General features: G+C 35.2%; 1 protein-coding gene across 3 annotated transcripts in view; it reads right to left on the reverse strand.

Annotated features, from left to right (window-relative positions):
- MYH10 (myosin heavy chain 10) overlaps positions 1-25129 on the reverse strand; it is a 214991-nt gene that overhangs the window by 70400 nt on the left and 119462 nt on the right. For all 3 annotated transcript variants that reach the window (XM_074225583.1, XM_074225584.1, XM_074225582.1), the window contains one exon: positions 23856-23970. In XM_074225583.1, coding sequence (XP_074081684.1) covers positions 23856-23970 — 115 coding nt within the window. The remainder of the gene's footprint in view (positions 1-23855; positions 23971-25129) is intronic.

Here is a 25129-nt window from a genome sequence, read left to right on the forward strand (position 1 = left end):
TTATTTATCCAAGAGGTAATCTAGTCCAAATTCTATATTTTACAGATGAGATTACTAAGTATAGAGAAATTATATGATTTATTCAAGTCTACATGATTGCAAGATAGCCAAGATTATGCTTCAAGCCTCCTGATCCCCAAATAAGTACACTTTTCCTTATACCACAATATTTTATAGAACATTGATCGGAAGAATTTCTCATACTAAAATTTTTTCAACTATAATTATTTCTGATTAATAAGCATTTGGGATTTTTATTATTCACCTGTTCCTAAGATTGAACATTTGATATAATGATAATAATGAAGATGATGGTAATGACGGCAGTTAACCTTTACATAGAACTTCCTTACAACAACCTTGGAATATAATAACAGTCTCTATTATGCACTTAAAAGAAACTGAGGCAAACAGCCATTAAGTGACTTGTCTAGCTAATAAGAGTCTGAGATAGACTTAAACTCAGATCTTTCTGACTCCAAACCAATTGGATGTACCAAGCCACCTTGCTTTCCTGTAACAATGTCCTGTTAACAAACAAGCAAGCTGAGCAAAACAAATTTCCAAATGTCTCACAATGCATTTCTCAATTCTGCCTTTTTAATGTCCATCACTGTTTAGTGGGAGGTGGATAGATAGCAATGCTTCATCTTCAGCCCTTTGAAATTATGGTGTTTTACTGAAATGATCAAAGTTCTGAGGCCTTTACAGTTGTTTTTCTTGATAATTTTGTTGTCCATATATTAAACTGTTTAGTTTTGCTCACTTTACTCTGTATCAGTTTATATGGGTCTTCCTATGAAACTATCCAATTCAATTATTTCTTATGGTGTAAGAATAACATTAAATTCATAGAGCATAATTTGATTGGCCAATCCCTAATAGATACAATTTTAATTTCCAAGTTCTTCCCCCCCCAAAAAAAAGAAGGGCTAAATTTTTGTATATATGGATCCATTTTGCCCTTCCTTGATCTTTCTAGAGAATATAGTAAGTATTTATATAGCTGGGAAAACACAACTTAATAACTTCTGAGGTCATAGTTTCAAATTGCTTTCCCCAATGAGAAGTAGATCATAGCTCTGCCAAGAGTTATTAATAAAATTGTTTCCTACAGCCCTTTCACTTATCATTTTCCTTTCTGTTTATCTCTGCTAATTTGATGAGTATGGTATATGAGGAGGAGTTTCTTTCTGTTCTTCCAGTAGCTAAATACATACTTCATCTGGACAAAGTGACTTGAATTCAAACGAATACTATTGCCTCACTTAGCTTTCATTTTCAAGTCTCTGTAGTCATTTAATATTTAATATTTATCTCTGTTGTCTTTTATATTACCCCATCTACCATAAGAAAAGGTCCTATTTGTTCTTTGATCCTTTATGTAGTATATACTGCTTTCTCTATGGCAAGCTTTAGCACTCACTTAGAGCAATCATTTTCTCATAAGCATCCCATAATCTTTCTAGACCTAGAATAGAATTTATTCTTGTTGCTCTTTTGCTTTTGACAGAAAGAAATCCAGGAGATTTTGGGAGAACTGAAATCCTCCATAAAATCTGAATCATGTTCAAATCCACATTTCTCAATTTTTTTATCTTGCCCTCTTAATCTAGATGGACTGTAATATAATCCAATAGCAAAATAACTCTTATTTTGCCCTGTACTGACCTTCACTTTAAACCTCTCCATTATGCCTCTTCATTCTGGGTCTTATTTTGAGCATTTATTAATATACAATGCTTTCATCCCATTAAAATATATAAACAATAAAGAAAATGGATTTATCATGTGGTAAGATTGAGGGATAATTTTTGACCAGAGTTCTTAACTAAGGGTTTTCACCAAGGTGAACCTGATTTCCAAAAAATGTATTTCAGTTTAATTGGGTTCTTTTGTAATCCTATGTAGTTTATTTTCTGCATTAAGAGTATCATCCTGAGAGGGATTCAGCAGACTGCCACAGGAGCTCATGACATAAAAAAGGTTAAGGACCCTTGTTTCAGACATATATGTGCTTTATTGGCTTTTATAATCTTAACCAAAAAAAAAAGAAGGTCCTGAATGGAAAATTTAAATTTGTAGGTGACCAAAGATAGACAATGTGAGAGAGAGAGAGAGAGAGAGAGAGAGAGGAAGAACACGAACAAGAGGGAGAAAATGCTATAGTTAACAGAAGCTAGAGAACTGGGCTCAATTGAATAAATGAAATTCAATAGGGATCAATGTAAAGTCCTTATACTTGGAAACAACAACAGCAAAAATCAACTTACCCAGTATTAGATGGGAGAGAAATGAATGGGTAACAATTGAACTTTATATAAAAATATCAAGGGCATACTCGAGAGAATTAAATAAAATAATAATATAATTCATCGAGAAGGTCAAGAATTTCGGGAGAAAGAAAGGAATGGAAGGTAGAGCCACTTTCAGATCTCTAATTAGAATGCAAAGCAATAATTAGCAAAGCCATCTAGTACAGGATAAAATATAGGAAAAAGATAAATTGAGCAGATTAGAAAATGTTTGGAAAAAATGTATAGAACAGAAAATATTTCTTACATTCAAGACCTCAAAACATTAGGAAAAATGCAGTATTCAGCAATTTGCTGGTAAAGTTAAAGGCAGTTTGGAGAACAGTCTTACATCAAATACATTGGTTCCAAACAGATTGTGATCATTGGGGGAGATGATGAGGAGAGGAGTAGGAGAGAATTATTTTTGATTTAGGACCAAAATGGTTAATAAAGAGGTTGATACTTAAGATAAGTAAGGAAATTACAATACAATATTGGTCTGTCCTTGATGAGCTCAAGTCATCAAGGATAAACTAATAATAAAAGAACTATTCACAGGCTAGTAAAAGATATGGCAGATGTGATTACTGAACCAGCTGGCTAGCAGTCTTTTTAAAAAGATTAAAGAAAACAAGAAGGGCTCTATATTAGACCTGGAAAATGACAAAGTCCAAATTAATATGTATTGATATTGATATGGGCCTGCAAGCCAATTCTCTAAAATATGCCACTGGTAATTTTATTGGCATTGTATTCTACCTATAAATTAATTTGAATAATTCTATCATCTTTACTACATTAGGTCTGCTAAATCATTGTATCTGATTATTTACTAACTCTTTACAGGTCGCATGGTATGGTAAATTAAATACTGGATTTGTAGTTTTTAAGTCCTAGGTTAGAATCTTGCCTCAGACAAGTCATCAAGTTTCCCTGAGTTTCAGGTTCTTCATTTAGAAAATGGGGATTAAAAATAATACATACGCTTATTATTATACCTTCCTAGAAGGACTACATGATTTGCAAGTCTTAAATGATATTTAGGACAAAATTATTTTATTTATTGACTTAATATGTGTTTTTGGTAGGTTAATGGTCCCATAATTAATAGCCTCTCATTTTTAAATGGAAATTTTCATTTTCTTTTATTTCCCGATTCTTTGCTTAACATTCTTTTATCTTCATTTTTTCACCCATTTTAAAGAAAATTACTTGTACTGATCTTTGCTTTTTTGTGATTTACCAAAAATGTTGTGAAAGGTTATTTCTGTATCTATTATTGTAACCATAAAAATCATACTGAATAATTATTTGTGATACATTTATGCTAACTCTTCCTTTTGATTTTTATATTCCTGACATAAATTCTACTTGAAATAGTGAGTTTTATATATTTTTGTTATTTGACCTGTCAAAATTCTATTTAGCATTTTTGTATAAATTAATTAGATTCTTCACTTCACAAGTTGTAAGTGATCCAAAAGGAGTTATACTCATGATGATTACAAATAAAAGTACTAAATATTTCCAGTGACAATCTATATATGCAAAATGGCATTTAATCATTCACTATGATTGGAAAAGGAGTTAGGATGGTTATGTGTCAAGAGCATGAAGAAATAGGAGAACAACTAAAATGATGTAATAATACTCACAAAATATAAAAAAAGAGTATAGCTTTCTGTGTACATACATTCTGATTCTATAGGAGAACAAAGATATCACATAGGATGAGAAGGCATGAACTAGTCTTGATCTATACAATCTGTGATACTACATCATCTATTCTATGTGTTCCTTAGTGAATCAGTTTTATAGTGCTTTTAATTTCCCTTATCTAGAGCAGTTTTGGGGAACAAGATGCTTTTTACCTGATAAAGAGGAGTTCAACAGATAATCTATATCAGTCAGGTAATCTATTATCATTTGAGAGAACAGAAAGAATGAAAACTTTTTTGAATGTTAATTTTCGATATAATTTGCAAATCCCTTTGGTGAAGGCATCCATTTACATGATATCATTAATGTTCTACTCAATTTCTGTTTCTCTGCTAGCTTATTTAAACAATCAATAGATTGTCATAGTTGGAAGGAACCACAAAAATGGTTCAATCTGTATCTTAATAAAAATCTCTATATCATACCTGCTCTATTAGGAGGGTTTTTTTTAAAATTACATCTAATCTAAATTTGCTTGTTTGCAATTTTTACTCATTTAGTTTAGTTCTACACTTAGGGACAAAACAGAATACATTATATTTCCCCTTAGACCTGACAGACATAAAAAATACCTGGAGATTTCTATTAGGTACTACTTCCCCTTCTGAACCCTCCCCTTAACTCTTCTACTCTTCAGACTAAACAACCCTAATTCCTTTAACTGATTCTCTTTTGACATGAATTCAAGGCCTTTTACCATTAATCATTCAATCAATCAACAAGCATTTATTATGTGTATACTAAGTATCAAGCATGGGAGAAACAGTCACCAAAAAAATTAAAAAACAAAAAAACAAAAAACAAAACCCAATGCAAAACTCAAAACATTCCCTACATGCAAGAAACTGACATTCAAATAGGGAAAATAATACACACACACACACACACACACACACAGAACAAAATATATGAAAATATGAGAATGAATACAAATAAATAGTTATATACAAGATAATTTTGGAAGGCAACTACTTTAAATTAGGGGTGGGAGAAGAGTAAATCAAGAAAAGCTTGATCTAGATAGCTCAGCTTGTGCTGAGTCTAAAAGGAAGAATTCTTTGAGAGTTTAGGGAGAGTGCTTTGAGGTACAGAGAAAAGATCACTTGAACTGGATCACAGAGCTGTTAGAGAGGGGTGAGAAGTAATATCCAATAAAGGTAGAAAAAGTTAGATTAGGGCCAACTTGTGAAGGGATTAAAAAAATAAGATTTTATATTCTATCCTAGAAGTGACAGAGAGTTGATTGACTAGGGGAGTGGCATGGTCATGTCTGAGATTGCTCAATCATTCTGAAAGTATTAAGTAGCAGAAAATTAAGAAGGCTGAAAGATTTGAGGCAGGAAGATGAATTAGGAAGCCACTGAAAATAATCAAAATTGAGGAGTATGAAGCTCTAATCTAAACTGATAGCTATATTTAATATAAAAGAGAAAAGGTTTAATGTAATAAATATTGTAAATGCAGAAACAACAAGATTTAGCAACTGAATGGATATGTGGAATAAAGGAAAGATATGAGTCTAATGTAATGCCAAGATTATAACCCAGTAACCTGGAAGGATGGCACTACTTTTAAGTTTCGTTCTGAAAAGTTCTGTTGAAACATTCAGTTTCACATGTTCAACAGAGAACTGGTAGTGGAATACTCAAGCAGAGGATAGACTGGGGCTGCATAGGCAGATATGTTAATAGTCTGCAGAGAAATGATAACTCACAGGAGTTGATTAGGTCACTGAGAGAGTGCACAGGGTTTAGGACAAAATCCTGTGGAACACAATAGTTAGAAGATATGCTGGAGGCAGCAAAGGAGATGATAAAGAAGCAGGCAGGTAGGAATCAGGAGAAATCAGTGAGTGTCACAAACACTCAGAAAAGATGGTTAATGTGAGATGCAATAGGTAGGCAAAAAGTACTTATTAAAATCTTACTATATGCTGGGCATTATCTTATGAACTAGAGCTACAAAAATAAGCAAAAATTAAAGAGTCCCTGTTTCCAAAGAGTTTAACTCTAATTTATCTTCTAAATTGGGGAAGACAAGATACAAGAGAGTACAATTGAGGGATGGAGCATGGAATGAAAATGGAAAAGGTAGAGAAGCACAATGGCACAGACAGAACAGGTGGTCAACAATATTGAATGCAGTTGATAAGTTAAGGAAAAATATTAAGGAAAGACTAAGAAAAGTCCATTAAAACATTTGGTGGCAGGGGGCGGAGCCAAGATGGCGACAAGAAGGGATCGAGTCTTAGGAGCTCTCTGATAAAATTCATCAGCTAAGGACTCTAACTAAACTTTTGAGAGACAGAACCCACAAAGGGTCCCAGTGAGGCAGTTCTCCTACTCAAGGTAACCTGGAAAAGAGCAGAAAGGCTCTGCTCACCGGGACTGGAGAGGCGGCCTGCCAGAGCCAAAGAACCTCAGCCTCCTGGAGGCAGCCCCAGGGCGCTGGAAATCTCAGCTCACAGCAGCAGGGGAGTCTCCTGAGTTGCACCCCGAGGAGCACCGGGCACAAAGTGGGGGAACAGCGGGGACCTCTGCCAGAGCGAGCACGTGGAGCCCAGCCCTCAGGGCACACAGAGAACAGCTTGGTCTTTCTGCAGCCCTGATCCAGGAAACAGAAGCAGGCAGAGCCAGTAAGGAGGAGCCCCCAGGGCATGAGCCCATTGAGCTGAGGGAGGGGAGTGAAGAGAGACTGCAGAGCTCTGTACTCAGCCCATGGAACAGGACTCTGGGGCTCTGACCACATTCAGATCCTGATTCCAGTCTAGGCCCCCCCATAGAACAGCAGCCCCCCCCCACCTGAGCCCCGTGGCAGAGGGGGGCGCTTATGTTCATTCACAGACCAGGAGAAAGGACAGAGCCTCTCACACTGAGACCCTTGTGGGAGTGTCCCAAAAGCTCAAGAAACACCCCAAACCAGGCCCAGGCTGGGAAAATGAACAAGCAGAGAAACAAAAAGAAGACTATTGAGAAATATTTTGCAAATGAGCCCAAAAAGGACCAAAATACTCAGTCTGAAGATGAGAAGGTACAAGCTCCTGCATCTAAAGATTCCAAGAAAAACAGAAATTGGGCTCAGGCTATGATAGAATTCAAAAAAGACTTTGAAAATCAAATGAGGGAGTTGGAAGAAAAACTGGAAAAAGAAAGGAGATGCAGGAAAAACATGAAAATGAAGTCAGCAGCTTAGTCAAGGAAATCCAAAAAAATGCTGAAGAAAATAGCATGCTAAAAACCAGCTTAGGTCAAATGGATAAAACAGTTCAAAAAGTTATTGAGGAGAAGAATGCCTTAAAAAGCAAAATTGTCCAGATGAAAAAAGAGATAAGAAAACTCTCTGAGGAGAACAAATCCTTCAGACAAAGAATAGAATTCAGGGAGATTGATGAATTTAACAGAAATCAGGAATCAATACTTCAAAACCAAAAAAATGAAAAATTAGAAGAAAATCTGAAATATCTCATTGAAAAAAACAACTGATATGGAAAAAAAACTTAGGAAAGATAATTTAAAAATTATTGGAATACCTGAAAGTCATGATCAGGAAAAGAGCCTTGACATCATTTTCAAAGAATTACTACAGGAAAATTGCCCTGATATTCTAGAAGCAGAGGGCAAAATAGAAATGGAGATAATCCACCAATCCCCCTGAGAAAGAGATCCCAAAAAACCAACCCCTAGGAATATTATAGCCAAGTTCCAGAACTCCCAAGTCAAAGAGAAAATATTACAAGCAGCCAGAAGGACACAGTTCAAATATCGTGGAACTGCAGTCAAGATCACACAGGACTTAGCAGCAGCTACATTGGAAGCTCGTAGGGCTTGGAATACAATATACCGGAAGGCAAGAGAGCTTAGAATGAAGCCAAGAATGAACTACCCAGTGAGGCTGAATGTCCTCTTCCAGGGAAAAAGATGGACTTTCAATGAACCAGGGGAATTTCAAATGTTCCTTTTGGAATGGCCAGAGCTGAACAGTAGGTTTGATCTTCAGATACAGGACTCAGGTGAAGCATGGAGATTGGAGGAGAGGGGGGGAAATATGAGGGACTTAATGAGGATGAACTGCATGTATTCCTGCATAGAAAAATGACACTGATAATACTCATATGAACCTTCTCAGTTAATAGAGCAGGTTTTAGAGAGAGCTTTTATAGTTGAAGCACAGGAGAAAGCTGAATTCGAAGATTCAATAGAAAAAAAGGGAAATGGAATGGGAGAAAGAAAAAGGAGAGAGGGAATAGTCTAAGATATTTCACATAAGATTTTTTTTATTACAATGAGCTATTGCAATGATATGGAAAGGGGGAGGCAAGGGGGAATGAGGGAAACTTTGCTCTCATCAGAGATGGCTAGGAGAGGAAACACAAATATACTCAATGGGGTATAGACATCTGGAGTAAGAAGGAAGGGGGAGCAGGGGGAAGGGGTGGGGATGTGAATAAAGGAGGAGAGGATGGACCATGGGGGGGAGAGTGGCCAGATATAACACATTTTCTTTCTTACTTCTTGCAAGGGGCTGAGAATGGAAGGCCTGCCCAGGGCCAGGTGGATTCTGGGCCTAAGGGGTGGTATGGGGGCTCAGGGCTTCTTGGCCCCGGGACCAGGGATCTGTCTGCTGCTCCACTCAGTGACCCTACAGCAGAGTCATAGTGAAAGGAGAGAGAAAATAGAGTACATGGTAGTGGAGAAATAAGAAAGGAGGGAGTTGCGATCAGCAATGGCAAAGGTGGAAAAATATGGAAATAACTTTTGTGATGGACTTATCATAAAGAATGAGATCCACTCATGACAGAGTTGTTGGTGTTGGAACAAAGACTCAAGCACAGTTTTTGTTATTATTATTTGGGGGAGGGTGCAGAGCAAGTGGGGCTGGATGGCCTGCCTGGGGCCACATAGCGGGGTGATCTTTGGGTGTCTGGGGCCGGATTTGGACCCAGGTGCTCCTGGCTCAAGAGCCAATTCTCTGTCTGCCACCCAGCCACCCCTACTATTATTACTATTTTATTTTATTTTGGGTCTTTTTTTTCTTTCTTTCTTTTTTTGGTTTTTGCAGGGCAGTGGGGAATCGGGTGGCTTGCATGTCACACGGCTGGGTGATAGTTGGGTTTATGAGGCTGGATATGGACTCAGGTGCTCGTGGCTCCAGGGCTGGTGCTTCATCCATTGTGCCACCTGGCCATACCTACAATTATTACTATTATTATTTTTTATTTTAATTTTTTTCTCTCCCCTTTACTTTTTTGGCCCAAACAAGTCTATCTATATTCATGGGGGAGGAGGGGCATTTTGTTTACTTGTAAACAAGAATATTTTATTAATGTAAAAAAAATTTGTACAAAATGAGAATAAAAAATAAATTTAAAAGGAAAAAAAACATTTGGTGGCAGATTAAAGGAGAAATTGCATACATATAGATGAAGAGATAGAAGACAGGAAATGGAGGAACAAAGTGTGGAAAGTAGTTTGTTTTCCCCCTTCTACCCCCCAGGAATCTGACTAAAAATGGAATGAGACATATAAAACAATAATCTGGTTTTTGTATTTTGAGTATAGCTCTAGACTGATTTCTAGACTGTAGGGCCTAATTCATATACTCTCCAAAATGATCACTTCTCTTTTTGGTCATTGTCAAGACTTGTTTTAATCTACATTTCTTATATTACTAATGAACTGAATCATTTTATATGGTTATAAATAATAGTATGTAAAGATTTTATCCTTCACCTTTCATTTTAATTGAATTACTTTCATTTATGCAAAGTCTTTCAATATTATTTAATGAAAATTGTTTTTCAATGACTTGTTTAGTTTTTCCCTAATCATAATTGTAAAATTGTATCTTATTCCATTTGCTTCTAATTGTCTATATCTTAAGTCACATCATATCAAGGTCACAAGTCAATTTAGTTCTTATTATAACATGTGTGGAATACTGATCAGGGAGTAATTTTTTCCAGATGGTTTTCCAATTTTCCTAGCAGTTATTATCAAAAGAGGAGTTCTTGGGGCAGCTGGGTGGTGCAGTAGACAGAGCACTGGCCCTGGAGTCAGGATGGCCTGAGTTCAAATCTGGCTTCGGACACTTAATAATTACCTAGCTGTGTGACCTTGGGCAAGTCACATAACCCCACTGCCTTGCAAAAACCAAAAAAATTAAAATAAAAAAATGAGTTCTTCACCTACAGTTGGAAGTCTTGGGTTTAATGAACACTATTGCTAATATATAAAATTATTGTGGCGTCTTATGTACTTAATTTGTTTCATTGATCAACTCTCCTATTTTTTAACTAATATTAAAGTATTGGTGATCACTCTGCATATTTCTAGGCCCCCTTCCTTCCTATTCTCTGCTTCATTTTTCCTTTTTCAGAATCTTAATATTGTTACTCCAGATGAATTTAGTCATAATTTTGTCTTTTTTCTCTAAAGTACTCTTTTGATTGGTAAGCACTAAAAATTCATTTAGAAAATAAATGTAAATAAAGTAAACCTTTTAAAAAAATGAGTATGGTCCAATCATTAGCAATTGCTTTATTTCTTTATTTCTGTATATTTTGTTCTGTTTGTCCTAGATTCAAATGCTGAATGGAATTAAAATTTTTTATATTGTTCTGCTTGGATTCTATTGGTTGTATCCAGAAAGGTTGATGATTTTATAGATTTTCTTTTTTATTTTTCTGCTAGGCAATGGGTTTAAGTGACTTGCCCAAGGTCATACTGGGTGCAACCCAGCTGGGTAATTATTAAATGTCTGAGGCAGGATTTGAACTCAGGTCTTCCTGACTCCAGGGCCAGGGCTCCATCCACTGCACCACCTAGCTACCCCCTACAGATTTTCTTGATCTTTTTTTCTCCTCTACTAGACTTTGAGATTCTTGTGAACAAAGATTATCTTTTGCCCTTTTTTTGTAACCTAACACTTAACACATTGTCTGGCACATAGTTGGCATTTAATAAATATTGATTCACTTAATAAATATTGACACATCCAACAGTGCTAAAACTATTCAGCATTTCAATTAATATTGTTGAATTATTAGAGATTTTCTGAGTAAGCCATAGCATTTGCAAAAACTCCCCCAATAATTTCATTTCTTCAATTCTTCAAGTTTATTCCTTCAATTTCTCCTTCTAGTTTAGTTTTTCTAGAAGTTTATGAACAGTGGTAAAAGTAGATTCTATTCCTGAATTTATTATAAAGGTTTATTTTTTTCCTTTACTACAGATGATGTTACGAGCGGTTTTTTAAATATAAATAAGCATTACACTGTCAAAAGATGAGATTTTATTTTTACTTACTAATATTCTTTCTTATACTATGTTTTCCCCACTATTGAACCATCTATTTATTACTTATGCAAATCCAATCTAGTCTGAGAGTATACACTTTTAAGTATGTTACTGTAGTTTCTTTGTATCAAACATTTTTGTATTGATATTTTCATCATGGATTTTTCATTTCAGGGCGGCTAGATGGCGCAGTGGATAAAGCACAGGCCCTGGAGTCAGGAGTACCTGAGTTCAAATCTGGCCTCAGACACTTATTACCTAGGCAAGCCACTTAACCCCATTGCCTCGCGAAAATAAATAGAGGAAGGAAGGAAGGAAGGAAGGAAGGAAGGAAGGAAGGAAGGAAGGAAGGAAGGAAGGAAGGAAATAAAAAAAGAAGGAATTTTCATTTAGGGTTTTCTTTCAATTTCCAACCTAGTTTAAGTCTTAGGATCACATGGAAAACATCTGCTAAAATATCACCTTTCCCCACTTTTGTAAACAATTTATATAAAACTGGGGTTTGTTATTGTTTGAATGTTTAATCAAATTCACTTACAAATCCACCTGGTTCTAGGAATTTTTTTGAATAAGAGTACATTTATGGCTAATTGAAACTTATTTTCTGAGATTGGATTATTTAAGATTTCTATTTTTAGTCCTGATAATGTAGAAGTTTTCTATTTCTGTCAATACTCATTTTCATTGACAAAGAATTAGGTAAATATTTTGTAATAATTTCCTCCATCTGATTTTTATTTTTGTGAGTTTTTTTCATATTCTATATTGGAAATTTGGTTTTTCATACTTTCCTGTCTAATCAGATTAGAAGTTTGTCTATTGTCTATTGTCTATTTTGTTACTTCTCCCCTGATGTCATGGACTTCGAAAATGAAGAACAAACATTATTATTATTATTATTATTATTATTATTATTATTATTACTATTATTTAAAGTAGGGCCTAGCTTTATTTGTCAATTTAATGATTTCAAAAGAATTTACACAATAATTACCTAGCTGTGTGGCTTTGGGCAAGCCACTTAACCCTATTTGCCTTGCAAAAAAAAAAACCCCAAAAAAAACCTAAAAAAAAAAAAAGAATTTACACAGAAAGGTTACTAGAACTGTTGCCTGAGAAAGATTTAAAAAAAAAATACTGAGGCTATTACACAAAGGGTATCTAGGACACTGAAAGAAGGTTGAAAGCAGTACGGTATAATAAAAAGCACTACTTCTAAAATCAGAGAACCTGGGTTCAAATACCACAAATATGCACTTGGGCAAATCACTAAATGTTCATGGGCCTCCATTTTCTCATCTATAAAGTGAAAGGCTTAGGGTTAGATGGTCTAAGGTCCCTTTCAGTTCCAGATGAATAATCCTGTGAAGGATAAAAATATCACTTAAAGCCTAAGACAAATTTGAAAGATTAAAAGGGAAAATGTGATTCCCTATTATGCCACCTGGCTGCCACACCAACTTCTTTTTAGAAATAGAGCCTATTTGGATATAATGTTTGAAGAATGTGATATTGCACTTGAAAAGTTATCTAAAATCACCTGGTTTAATAGAAAAATATTTACATATTAACAGTCATACCACATCTGAAACAGGATACTACTGAACTTCCAGGGGGTAGCAGAAACAATTTTTCTAAATTCTGAGACAAATACATGGTATCTTGCTAACTGAAAAATTCTACTCAATCAACTGACAAGCATTTTCAGGTGTCTACTTCATCTTGGGTACCATGCAAAACATTGGGCATACAACAACAAAAGCTTAAGACACGCCCTTCTCTCAAGATTATTACATTCAAAAGGGGATAAAAACATGTAAAAATATAGGTATGTACAAAACATAAAGCTGACACAAGGTCACACTGGACTGAGTGGAAGGCACTACAAAGGGGAGGACCAAAAATGTCTCTTGTGGATAAAGCAGAAGAAATCAAACATAGGTTTGAAGAGGCAGGGAGAAAGGAAAAGCACTTTTTCAGGCACAAAGAACACTCCAAGCAAAGGTAATGAGGCAATTATGTGAGGAACAGCATGAGGCCTGGTGTGATCCCTGAAGTCCTTCCCAGCTTGGCCTCTCTGCCCTTTTCTAGGCTTCCAACACCTTCTCTTTCCCTTCCTACCTCCCTGTACTCAGTAACCAGATGACTTTGGGGCCTCCTTGCTTTTCTATGAAGAAGACAACTCTTGGCTCTGGACATTTTCTCTGCCTGCCCCACAGCACTGAAACCCTCTGTCTTCTGCTCTAACCTCTAGTAAATCGCAGTTAAAATTCCATCTTCTTTGAGAAGCTTTCCCTGATTTCTGACAATGCCAGTGACTTCCTTGTGTTGGTTTATACAAAGTTGTTTGCATATTGTTTCCTCCTGAGATCAGAGACTCTTTTGCCTTTCCCCATTGCTTAGCACAGTCCTTGGCATTTAGGTAGGTTCTTTAACAATGATTACTGCCTGACTGCTGAATACATAGAGGAAAATGATGTGTAAGAAAACTAGAAATGAAGTAAGGGGACAGATTTTGGAGACCTTTAAATATCAGAGAAGTTTATATTTTTAAGCAAAGAGATATTACAGAGTTAATGAGTTTAGAGGGTAACATATTCATACCTGTGCTTTGGGCAAATGACTTGCCCAGCTATGTTGAAGATGAATTTAAGTGGGAAGAAATCTGAGTTCTCCAAATATGAACTTATTCCACAAGTCCAGATGAGAAGCAATGGAGCCTTGACCTAATCTGTTGGTTGTGTGAGTGGAAAAGAATGGGATTCATGAGAGAAATTCTGGGAGACAGAACCAATTAGATTTGTTGATTGATTAGATATACAGCGTAAAAGTGAAGAGTTAAGGAATTGTAAATTTGAGTGAGTAGGAGGATATAGACCTATTAATAAAATTCTTAATAAAATTCAGAAAAAGGAAAGGTTTTGATAAAAAAGATGAGTTCTGTTTTCAACATATTGAGTTTGAGATGCTAATGGGATATCCAGATCAAGATTTCTAAAAGGCAGAACTAGTGCTCAGAGTGACTTGGGCTGAAGATGGATCTAGGAATCCTCTGCAATGAGAAAACTGCATTCATGTGAGAAACCACATAAGAAAGCATACAGAGAAAACAGAAGAGAATCCAGGGCAATTCTATACATGGATATAACTATATCCATAATTAGTGGATTATGCAGATAATATTCCAATAAAGTAAAATGAAGAGTTATCAAACAGGAAGAGAATAAAGAGAAGGCTGTGTCATGAAAAGCTGAAGGAAAGACCATCCAAGAAAGAAGGATACTCAACAGTGCAACATAGCAGAAAGGTCAACAAGGACAACAACTGAAGAAACATTGGGAATTTTACAATTATGGTAACTTGGGAGAGAAAATTTTCAGTTGAGTGACATGATTAATAGTTTCCATTTCTTTTGAATTTTGACAACTGCTTTGCTGATTATCAAAGCAATAAATATAAGCCTATAAATGAAGAATGTTCCCCCACAAATATCAGTGGATTTTAGAATTACAGGATTTTAATTAAAGAGTTCAAGGGCTCTTTTCAGATCACCTAGTCTAGTTTCCTATCAAATGCAGGAATCTCTTAAAAACATTACATTCTCTCAAGCAACTATATTCTAAACGCTTCCCTTTGCTCAAGCAGCCACATTTACAGAAGATTCAAAACTTCCTACTTCACTGAGATTGACACCTTACAAATCCTGGCACTACCATCTACTTTTGTGTGTATGTATGTATGTATGTATGTATGTGATAGCAAAGGATTGGAAATCAAGTTATCAAGCTGGTGCCTATCAACTGGGTAACTGTTGTATATGAATATGATGAAATACTAGTGTATTTTAAGAAAGGATGAAAGGGATAGCCTCAGAGAAATCTTGGAAGTCAGAATGAGCTAATACAAAGAAAAGGAGTAGAATCAGAACAATCTATACAATAACATCAATTTTTATAAATATAATGAACTTTAAAAGATTTATGCAGACATCAGCTATTTCAGAGATTCATGATGAAATATTCTGTCCAACTCCTGACAGAGATGATGAACTCAGGGCACAGATTAAGATGTTTTGTTTTTAAAACATGGTAAATGTGGTAATTTGTTTTGTTCAAATATATATGTTTGTGACGAGATTTCCCCCATTCCAATTAGGAGGAAGAAGAGAGGGAAGGGCACATTTTTATTGATTTTTAAAAGTCAATTAACTGAAATTAAAATTTATTAAAATTTTATTTTATCACTTCCATTTTGCCTCTTCCATCCTTCTCTTTCTTCCTTGTGGTGACAACCTTACTCACTAGTCAATAATTCTAATCCTCTCTCCATTCCAGGTTCTTATCAATGCTTCTGTCTTGTACATCTTCAATCACTCCCTCTCTACTTGTTCCTTCTATATTCTCCTACAAAGCCATATAAGTCTTTCCATTATATTAATCCATAACATTTCCATTATAGTAAAAAAAAAATCCTTGAACTGTTCCTTCTGTCCCACTCCAAAAGAATCACATCTTTGTCTTGTCCATTGCTCCTGAACACTGTTTTCTTCCTTAGTTTCAGAGACAGAATTCTCTTGGTTATCCTCCTACTTCTGTTAAAATTTTTAACTGGTTGCTCAACTTCAACCCTTATAAGTTCTGTTTCTGACTCTTTTCTCTCCTTTCTCAACTTTGTCTCCTTTTATAATCCCATTAATTCCCATGATTCAACCACAATCGATATTCTGATGACTGAAAAAAATTTCTAGTCTTCAGCTTTCCACTGAGTTCTCAGATCCAAATTTCTATCTGCCTAAAGGTATCTCTAGATCTGTGTATCCTCCACCTTCAAACATGTCAAGATTTATCCTTTTGCCTAAACCTTTTCTGATTTCTTCTTATTTGTTAGTAGTATCAACTTTCACTATTCTGTGTCATGTTGGTATTACATTTCTCAATCCCTTCTCTTCTAAAATATCACTGAGAATAAAATCCCACAAATTCTATCTTAACATGTCCAGTTCTGGGGCACCTAGGTGATGCAGTGGATGGAGCACCAACCCTGGAGTCAGGAGGACCTGAGTTCAAATCCAACTCAGACAATAATAACCTAGCTGTGGTGACCTTTGGCAAGTCACTTAATCCCATTGCCTTGCAAAAAACAAAACAAAAAAGCTCCAGCTCCTTATCCTTATCCTCTTACCATTAGCCTAGTTCCAGTCTTCCTTACGAAGTGTGTAGATAACGGTTGCAATAGTTTTCCTGTCTCTATTTATCCTGCCCTCCGTTGTGCCCACTTCAGGCATAGTCTGCTCTGAAATCACTATAGCTACCCTGCAAACTTCAAACTCATTTGTTTGACATTCGTGACCCCTTACAACACAGTACAACTAAACTCAGTTGAAGTAGATTGGCAACTCAAAGAGTCTTAGAGGATGTCAGTCCATTTCCTTTTGGGTTAGGAATGTTCAGTTCTTTTTATTTGAATTTTCAATGTCTAGCACAGTGACTGACACATAATGGGCACTTGATAAATACTTGCTGACTGATTGAAGTGACTTGCCCATGGTTACCGATTCCAAGTGTCACCAAGGCAAGTCCTCTAAATATTACTGCTTCTTACAATATTTGAAAGTTCCCAAACTCTCTGAATTTCTTAATAATCCTTTCTCCTAGAGAAGAGTTGTTTAGGTAGAAATACAATTCTACTAGCAGATTCCTTGTCTTCACATCTGTTGCCCACTTTCCCCTAAAGAACAGGAAAGGAAGGACTATAAGAAAAGGGAACCTGACATTAACATTAACAAGGAAAAATGATGGTTTTAATCACAAAAATCCTATTTTTGAAAAGAAGTTGATCTTTTTTGAGATCTGAGATGTTTTCAATAATTTGAGAAATTTTAATCTAGTCATTCCAAAAAGAATTCAATTCTGTCTTCCTAGTTGGTTAACTCAATTTCATCCAATAACTCAAAGGAAGATAACTACTACCTACATCAAAAAATTGTCAATATCAATAAAATTCATAGAAATATGAATTATAATTATGAGCAACCTGATGTCACTAAGTTTGATCAGGAGATCCTACAGTGGGGCAAGTCCCAATCCTAAACTCTATCCACAGAGTCAATCAAAAACATAAAAAAAATTCAATCAAACATAATTCCATTTAATATGGGAGCCCCAATCTAGATCCAGCCTTAGTATTTCAGTGGTTTAACAAAAACCAAATGAATCTTTAGAGCTTTTTAAAACCAGATCTGCATTTTCATTGGCTTAGGGAACTCCCAACTCTCCATTACTAATGCAATAAAATGTCTGGGTTAATAGGGAGTTGGGTGACTTCCAATTCCCACAGTCAGTTAAATCAATGTATGTTATGATACACCATGGGAAAGATCTGAATTCTTGACCTGGAAGCTGGTTCTATTCCCTATAATATGCTAAATATTACAAATAAAATTTTAAAATTTAATTGGGACAAGTAAGAATCTGAAACAACTATGTGTCCAAGATATTTTATTGTTTAAATTCTTAAAATTCCTTAATATTGCATTTTAAAATTGGTTCAAAGGCAAATGATATGCCAAATAGCACCTAACTTTAAGATTAAATTATTTGGAAAGTGTGTATCAAAATGGCACTATTCAAAAAGGTAATCACATACCTTTTAATTAACAGGCCTGTAATAGCTGAGTATAAAATAATAAGCAAAATGTAGGCAGTAGCAATTGAACTGGTATGCACTCAAACATTTGCTTTGAGGCAGAATAATAGAGCATGAAATGAAAGAATCATGCAAACCTGTGAGCAAAAATAACCAAACCTCCCTCAACCCAAAATACCAGCCAAACCATTCCTCCTCCTCCCTCTCCCACCCTTCACTTCCCCCACCCCCCAAAAAGGAGGAAAAAAAAGATTTTCCTGTGGGAATACAATCCTTTGGCTTTGAGAAGACCTACAGTTTTTATACATTCACCTGGTAGATCATGAAGACCAGAAATATTGTCATAGAAAGAAGCTCTCTGAATATTCTGAATCTCTAAGGCAGAGAAACAGCAAAAAACAGAAGGACAGAAGAGCAGATACATAAAACACTTTAGTTAGTACGCAGAACATTTGAAATCACAAGTAAACTTTGAAACTGGGCTACAAAATTAACCAGGCCATAACAGATTCCATGCAAATATATAGAGGATTTTCACATTTGGACAGAATTCTTTACAGAATACCTAAATCTGACGAATCTAAGACAGAGATGGGAACTATGACATCCTTGACAGAGGGAACTCCTGGGTAAAGAAGCTTCCTCTACCATCCAGGTCAGAACTCTGCAGCTCATAGTCTTAAAGTGTTGCCTAGAGCATTGAAAGGTCACATGACCTGCCTAGAGTCACCCAGTCAGTATGTCAGAAGCAGAGTTTGAATCCAAGTCTTTCCTGGCTTCAGGGTTGGCTTCCTTTTCACTTTCTCTTCGTTGTTGCCTCTCTGATGAATCTGAGAGTGGCTAAATTTGATGGAAGGGATAGTAATAAGGAAGAAGGTTGATTCCAAGCTCTGTATCCAAGTGCTGTATATATACACATCATAATCAGTATTTGTCAACTTTTATTAAGTGTTCTTCCCCTTATAAGTGAATGATGTGGCACTGTTAGAGTGTATAAATGTATAAGACTACTTACTCTATAAATGCTATACGTTTTCACATGAGGCAAAGTTATAGTAACTTAAGGGACTAAATGAATTTAAAAATCAGCTTATTTTATATCTAGATATACTAATAAATGTGTTTCTTTAATTATCTCAATGGGAAATTTATACATGTTGGTGATAATAGCATGCAGATAACTATAATGAAGTAAAATTCAAAGAAAGGCTACTGTACCACTGTTAAAAATCTACAAAGAAACAGATAGGAATTTTCTAATGAAGCTTAATAGTTTTCAAATAGCTTACCAATCACATAATTATTCATGAAAATATCACATAAGTCATGGCACACTTTATGAAATGCCTATAATGAGAAACTTCTTATTAAAATAACCTTAAGGGATATTAATCTGCATTAGGAAATAAAATCCTCAGTTCGTGAAAAGAAATCTGTTCAAAAAGGAATTCCCAAAATCTATGTGAGAGTATTTTGAAAACACATATAGGCAGGGAGCATTATGTCTCTAGGGCAGGGCTGCCACCAATGAATCTTATCTCTTCTTGTTTGACCTTTAGAAAAATCTGTAAAATCCAAATATAATATTTTGTTTCAGAAGAAAATAAGAGGATTTAAAGCTAGCTTAAACACTTTCTATATTCAATGTTAGCACATCCTCACAAAGTAATTAAATTATCTTTAGAATTAACTTACCTTTTTTCCCTTGTACGTTTAAGTGCAGTGGAAAGAGAGAAATCAGGTAGTTTGCTAGCTTTTATTTCTGTCAGAAAAAATTTTCACCTCTATCTTCCCTGAGATTGAGTTATTAAAAATGTCCCTAAGAAAACTTAATTTCATCCTTCAAAAACTATCCAAATATCAAACTTCATTTGAATTCATGCATATAAGCCAAATGTGACAGTACTATATAACCACCACCATTTGCAACTGAGAGTCCCTTGATGGCCAAGTCAGCTTCTTCCTACTCTTCATAGATGTTGATGCCTAAACTGTGCCTTGAAAATAGCAGATGCTCTGAAACTACTATAGCTTACTTAATACTGCCAGTGGAAGATATCAGAGATTAGTGAGTGCATGGTGCTATATAAGAAAGGAGAAACGGGATGGAGGCCCAGGGAAGTTAAGAGGCAAGGTTAGCCTCAAATTTTTCACATAAAGAATATATTGACTTACAAGTGCCATTGTAAGATTCTATAAGCAATGATTGTGTTGCATTTCTTTGTAGTTTCCCTCAGGTTCTTAAAGACTGGGTTCAGTATGAGTGCTCAGTGAATAATTCCAGAATGAACTTGAAAACCTGTCATGCACCTAAAATAATCTTTCTGAGAAAATATAAAATAATGTCTCTGCCCTTATAATCACTTTAAATTACTAAGAAAATATTCTTCAAAGCCAAAATTAGAAATAGAATATAGATCTTCTAAATTACAGTTTGACATTGCCAATAATTTCAAATGTCCATTTTTCATTATACCTAATAGAGAACAATTTTTTAAGGTATCAAAAGATCAGTTTCCACCTGAATTTCTTCTCATTTATTTTCATTTCTTCCCATTTCCACAGATGATGACATGATTTATATAGCTTCCCCATCTTTTAAATAAAAGAGAATATCCTTAAGATTCTTTACAGCTACAAAACCTTATGTGATATCTGGAGAATTAGATGGGTGTTCATCAAGAAGACTGAACATCCTTACCACAGAATTCTTCAACCTTCTCAATTTCAACATTCTTCTTTACCCTATTCTTAACCAAATAATGGTTCAGTCATACCTTAAACTTTACCATTTCATAGAACTATACTACTCCTAAGACACTAAACTTTAAAATTTTATACTCTCACAACCTTCTTGCTTTCAATTTCTCTGATTCACTACCAGTGGAAGAACAATTTTTTTTCCCCTTCCTCTTCAAGTCTCTAATCTCACTTCTAACTTACAAGCTTCTAGTAAATGTTGGCTTCATATTTCATAAGATTATGTCCACCCAGTAGACACTCCTCAACTCCTTAAAAATTCTTCCCTTTCCCCTCCTTTCTCGGAAGACCTAATAGTCTTTCCTATTACATTCCATTATATTTACCCTCCTTTCAGGACCTTACTCTAGCAATCCTTCAAATTCTCATGCATCTTCAATTTCTTTAGTTCCAAACTATCTAAAGACACTGAAGTATCTATCACCTTATATTTTTATCAGCCTATATCTCTCACCCTCCCTTAGCTTCAAACTTCTCAGTAAAGTTGTCTATATTGAATCCATCCATGTTCTCATGAGCTATTCTCTCTTCACACCTTTGATTTAGTTTATCTGAATTACAACTAATTAAATTTCTCCTAAAAAAAACCCCTCCTGTTTTACTCTAAAAGGTACTAGTATTGTAGACTCTTCACTAACACTGTGTCCAATCTACTGTATTGTCTTGGTTCCACCTATACAAAATGTTTCAACCATGTGATTTTATTCTCTTTATTCATGCAGCTGACACTATAGCGGAAGTCCTCATCACCCAAGCCTAGGCTACAACAAAAACCTTCTGATAGGTTTCCCTGCTTCAAGTTTCTCCCAATTTCAATTAATTCTCAACTTAGCTTGGCAAAGTGATTTTCCCAAAGTGAAAAGAACAGTTCATTCATTCTATAAAAGAGATGACTGTAACCCATTGAGCTTAAGTGACTTGACCAAGGTCATTGAAAGTGCTAAGAAGGGGCAGCTAGGTGATGCAGTGGAGAGAGCACTGACCCTGGAGTCAGGGGTACCCGAGTTCAAATCTGACCTAGTTCACTTAATCCCATTGCCTTAAATAAAATTTTTTTAAAAAATGCTAAGGAGCAGAGTCACAATTTAAAACCAGACCTCCAAATCTAAGAATCTTTCCATTTCAAACTGGAACTTATCCCATCTTTACTCCTGCTTGGCCTAGGATAAATAAATCCACAAATTCCCCTGTCAATATCCTACCATCCCTTTAAGAATTGAGTCACCAAATGTCAGCTTCATGATTCTATGAAGTCTTAATTTCATTCCTTTTTGTTATTAACCATATGCCCTTATTCTATGTTATCATATATTATAAATATTCTGCTCAAGAATTTATATATGTTAGGAGAAAATAGAAGAAATTTTGATCTCCTTAGTATAAGGACATTTGGGATGAAGAAAAATCTTCTAAGTTGACAAGCTGGCATTTTTCTGAATCTTATACCCTTTGAGAGAATTATCTAGAACACTGAGTAACTTACCCAGGGTCCTATATACAGTTAATATGTGTCAGAGGCAGGTCTTAAACCTAAATGTTCTTGATTTCCAGGTCAGACTTTTATCCATTAGGCTAAAGAGCCAGACATGCAATAAATATTTTATACTGAATAAATGACCATTTTATACCTCTACTACTGAACACATATTTATCCTAGTGTTATGCCAGTGACTGCAATAGATTGTCCCCTAAGACAGACTTGATCATACCAAGACCTAGAGCCTTTTTTCAGTAGGAGAAATAACTTTTCATAGCACCCGTTAATGAAACTGATGTTAAATTCAAAGCAACAGACTGAATTAGCTTAAGAATACTGTGTATTACTCAGAAACAGTAAACAGTCTTCATTTAAAGTCTAAGAGTACTGAAGCTTCTGTTTTAATTGTTGGAAATCAATCTCCCTTCCTGCTTAGCTCACAATCACTTTCATTCCCACATATGCCTAGGCACTCAAAAAAGTAATTTCATCACATGTTTCATATTTATATTTCAAAAGATATCCTGCTCTTGAAAGCATTAGTTTCAGTAGGCAACAGGTACTCTCCCTCAAAGCCACCCTAGTTTTCTTTATCTCTTTCCATTCTTCCCCTTATTTTTTTCATGTTACATATACTTATTGCTGCTCCCTCTCAGTTGCATTTTTCTTGTCTCTTTAATCCTTGGCTGCTGAGAGGGGCTCTGGAAAGATTTCTATGCGCTAGAGGTGATTCCAGAATAAGATGACTGAGACAAACTAAGAGGGCAGGGCAGATAAAGGTCAGAATAAAAGCAGATAAAGGAATGTTTCAGGAGTTCCACCATAAATAGGAAGGAAATGAGAGAGAACTCAAGAGGCAATGAAAAAAGGAAATGACAAACTTTGAGTAGCAGGGATGGTATATAGAATAGGTAATTTCTTTTTACTTGTACTTTTATGAGCATGGACTACATTAGTTTGAACTATCAAATCACAAAAACAATTGCACTCAGTTTTAAAAACAAATTAAATAAATCCGCAGCAGAGATTTTCAAGAACAAAAGCAGAGCTAGGGCCCAGAAACAATGGAACCAGATGTAGTATTCATTGGTTGCTTTGCTAGTCACTGTGTACCCTTATACTACCCGAATGTTCAGAGGATATAGATTCAGGTAGTTTCTCATTTATTTTCTAAAACTAAATCTGAAAAAGGACAGATCTGAGAGAAAAGATTTTTAAGTGTGAAAGAACAAGAGTACTTTTCCATCTTTATGAGCAATATAGATTAGCTTGCTACAAAGTGAGGATCACTCTTTGCAGTTGTCTATGACTTTGCGTCCAGGAATTGTTTGGACTTCTCCACTTCAGCTCTTATTCTAAAATTTAAAAATTCTATTAACTACAATCTTATTCTGATTTTGTCCTGCAACACTTCCCACAATTCATTCTCAACAGAAAACCAGGCAAATGCCAATTTCCTAAATATTTTATTTATCTGTTAAGCTGAATTATCTGTAAGATGGACAAATTCCGTTAAAACAGCAGCCCTGCTCTAGGGAGAAAAGCAGCTTCTACTTGTAACTATGTAAAAGCAGACTATGAGATAAAACTAAAATTTTACTGATTCCAATTAAGTTAATTACAAGTCCCAAGTCATAACCCAATGACTAGGGAATTTCTTACCATCTTTCCAAAGTTCTGCAACAAATCTGTCTGAGGACTGGTGTAAAAGGGTAGCTACATTGTCATTCAGAGGATCCATGTTCTTCATCAGCCACTCATCTGCCTTATAGTCCACCTGTGGAAAAAGTAAGGGATAAGACTGGGCAAATGAAAGAAAGAATTTTAAGACTAAACCAAAAGCTTTAACATTTTATTTGTCTAAGAAAAGACCTAAATAGAATTCGAGGATGATTTAATCAGCATATAATACATGTAATTGGTTCTTTTTTTGAATGTTGGTTTTATTTTTTCAATTTTATGCAAAAATAGTTTTCAACATTCATCTTTTTGTAAGCTTTTGAGTTCCACATTTTTCTGCTTCTCTCTCTTGCTTCCTCCTGATGACAGAGAGTGATCTCATATAAGTCATACATGTACAATCATGTAACATATTTCCATATTAATTATGTTGTAAAACAATAATCTGAACTAAAGGGTAAAAATCCATGAGAAAAAAAAGGAAAAAAGTTTTAAAAGTGAAAATATTATGCTTTGGTCTACATTTAGAGGTCATAGTTTGTTTTTTTTCCCCTCTGGATGTGAATGGCATTTTCTATCATAAGTCTTATAGAATTGTCTTTGATCACTGAACTGCTGAGAGGAGCTGTATATTACATGACAGATCATCACACAATGTTGCAGTTGATGTGTATAATGTTCTCCTGGTTCTGCTCACTTCATTCAGCATCAATTCATGCAAGTTTTTCCAGGCTTTTCTGAGGTCTGACTCCTCAGGATTTCTTATAGAACAACGGTCAATTACATTCGTATACCATAATTTGTTCAGCCATTGTTCATTTGAGGGCATCCCCTCATTTTCCAATTCTTTGCCACAACAAAAAGAGGTGCTATAAATATTTTGTACTTGTGAATATTTCCCCCCTTTTTTGTGATCTCTTTGGAATACAGATGCAAGAGTGTTATTGATGGATCAAAGGGGTTGTAGTTTTATTGTCCTTTGGCTCTTCAGAATTAGATCAGTTTACCAACAATGCATTAATGTTCCAGTTATTCCACATCACCCTCCAGATCATTTTCCGTTTTTTTTTATAATAGTCAATCGGATAGGTATAATTCAGAGTTGTTTTAATCTGCATTTCTCTAATCAATAATGATTTAGAGATTTTTATGACTATAAATAACCTTAATTTCTTCAACTCAAAAATGCCTGCTCATATCACCATTTGTCAATTAAAGAATGATTTGTAATCTTATAAATTTGACTCAGTTTTCTA

This window comes from Macrotis lagotis, chromosome 2 (assembly GCF_037893015.1).
Source record: "Macrotis lagotis isolate mMagLag1 chromosome 2, bilby.v1.9.chrom.fasta, whole genome shotgun sequence".
In the NCBI taxonomy this organism is placed as follows: Eukaryota; Metazoa; Chordata; class Mammalia; order Peramelemorphia; family Peramelidae; genus Macrotis; species Macrotis lagotis.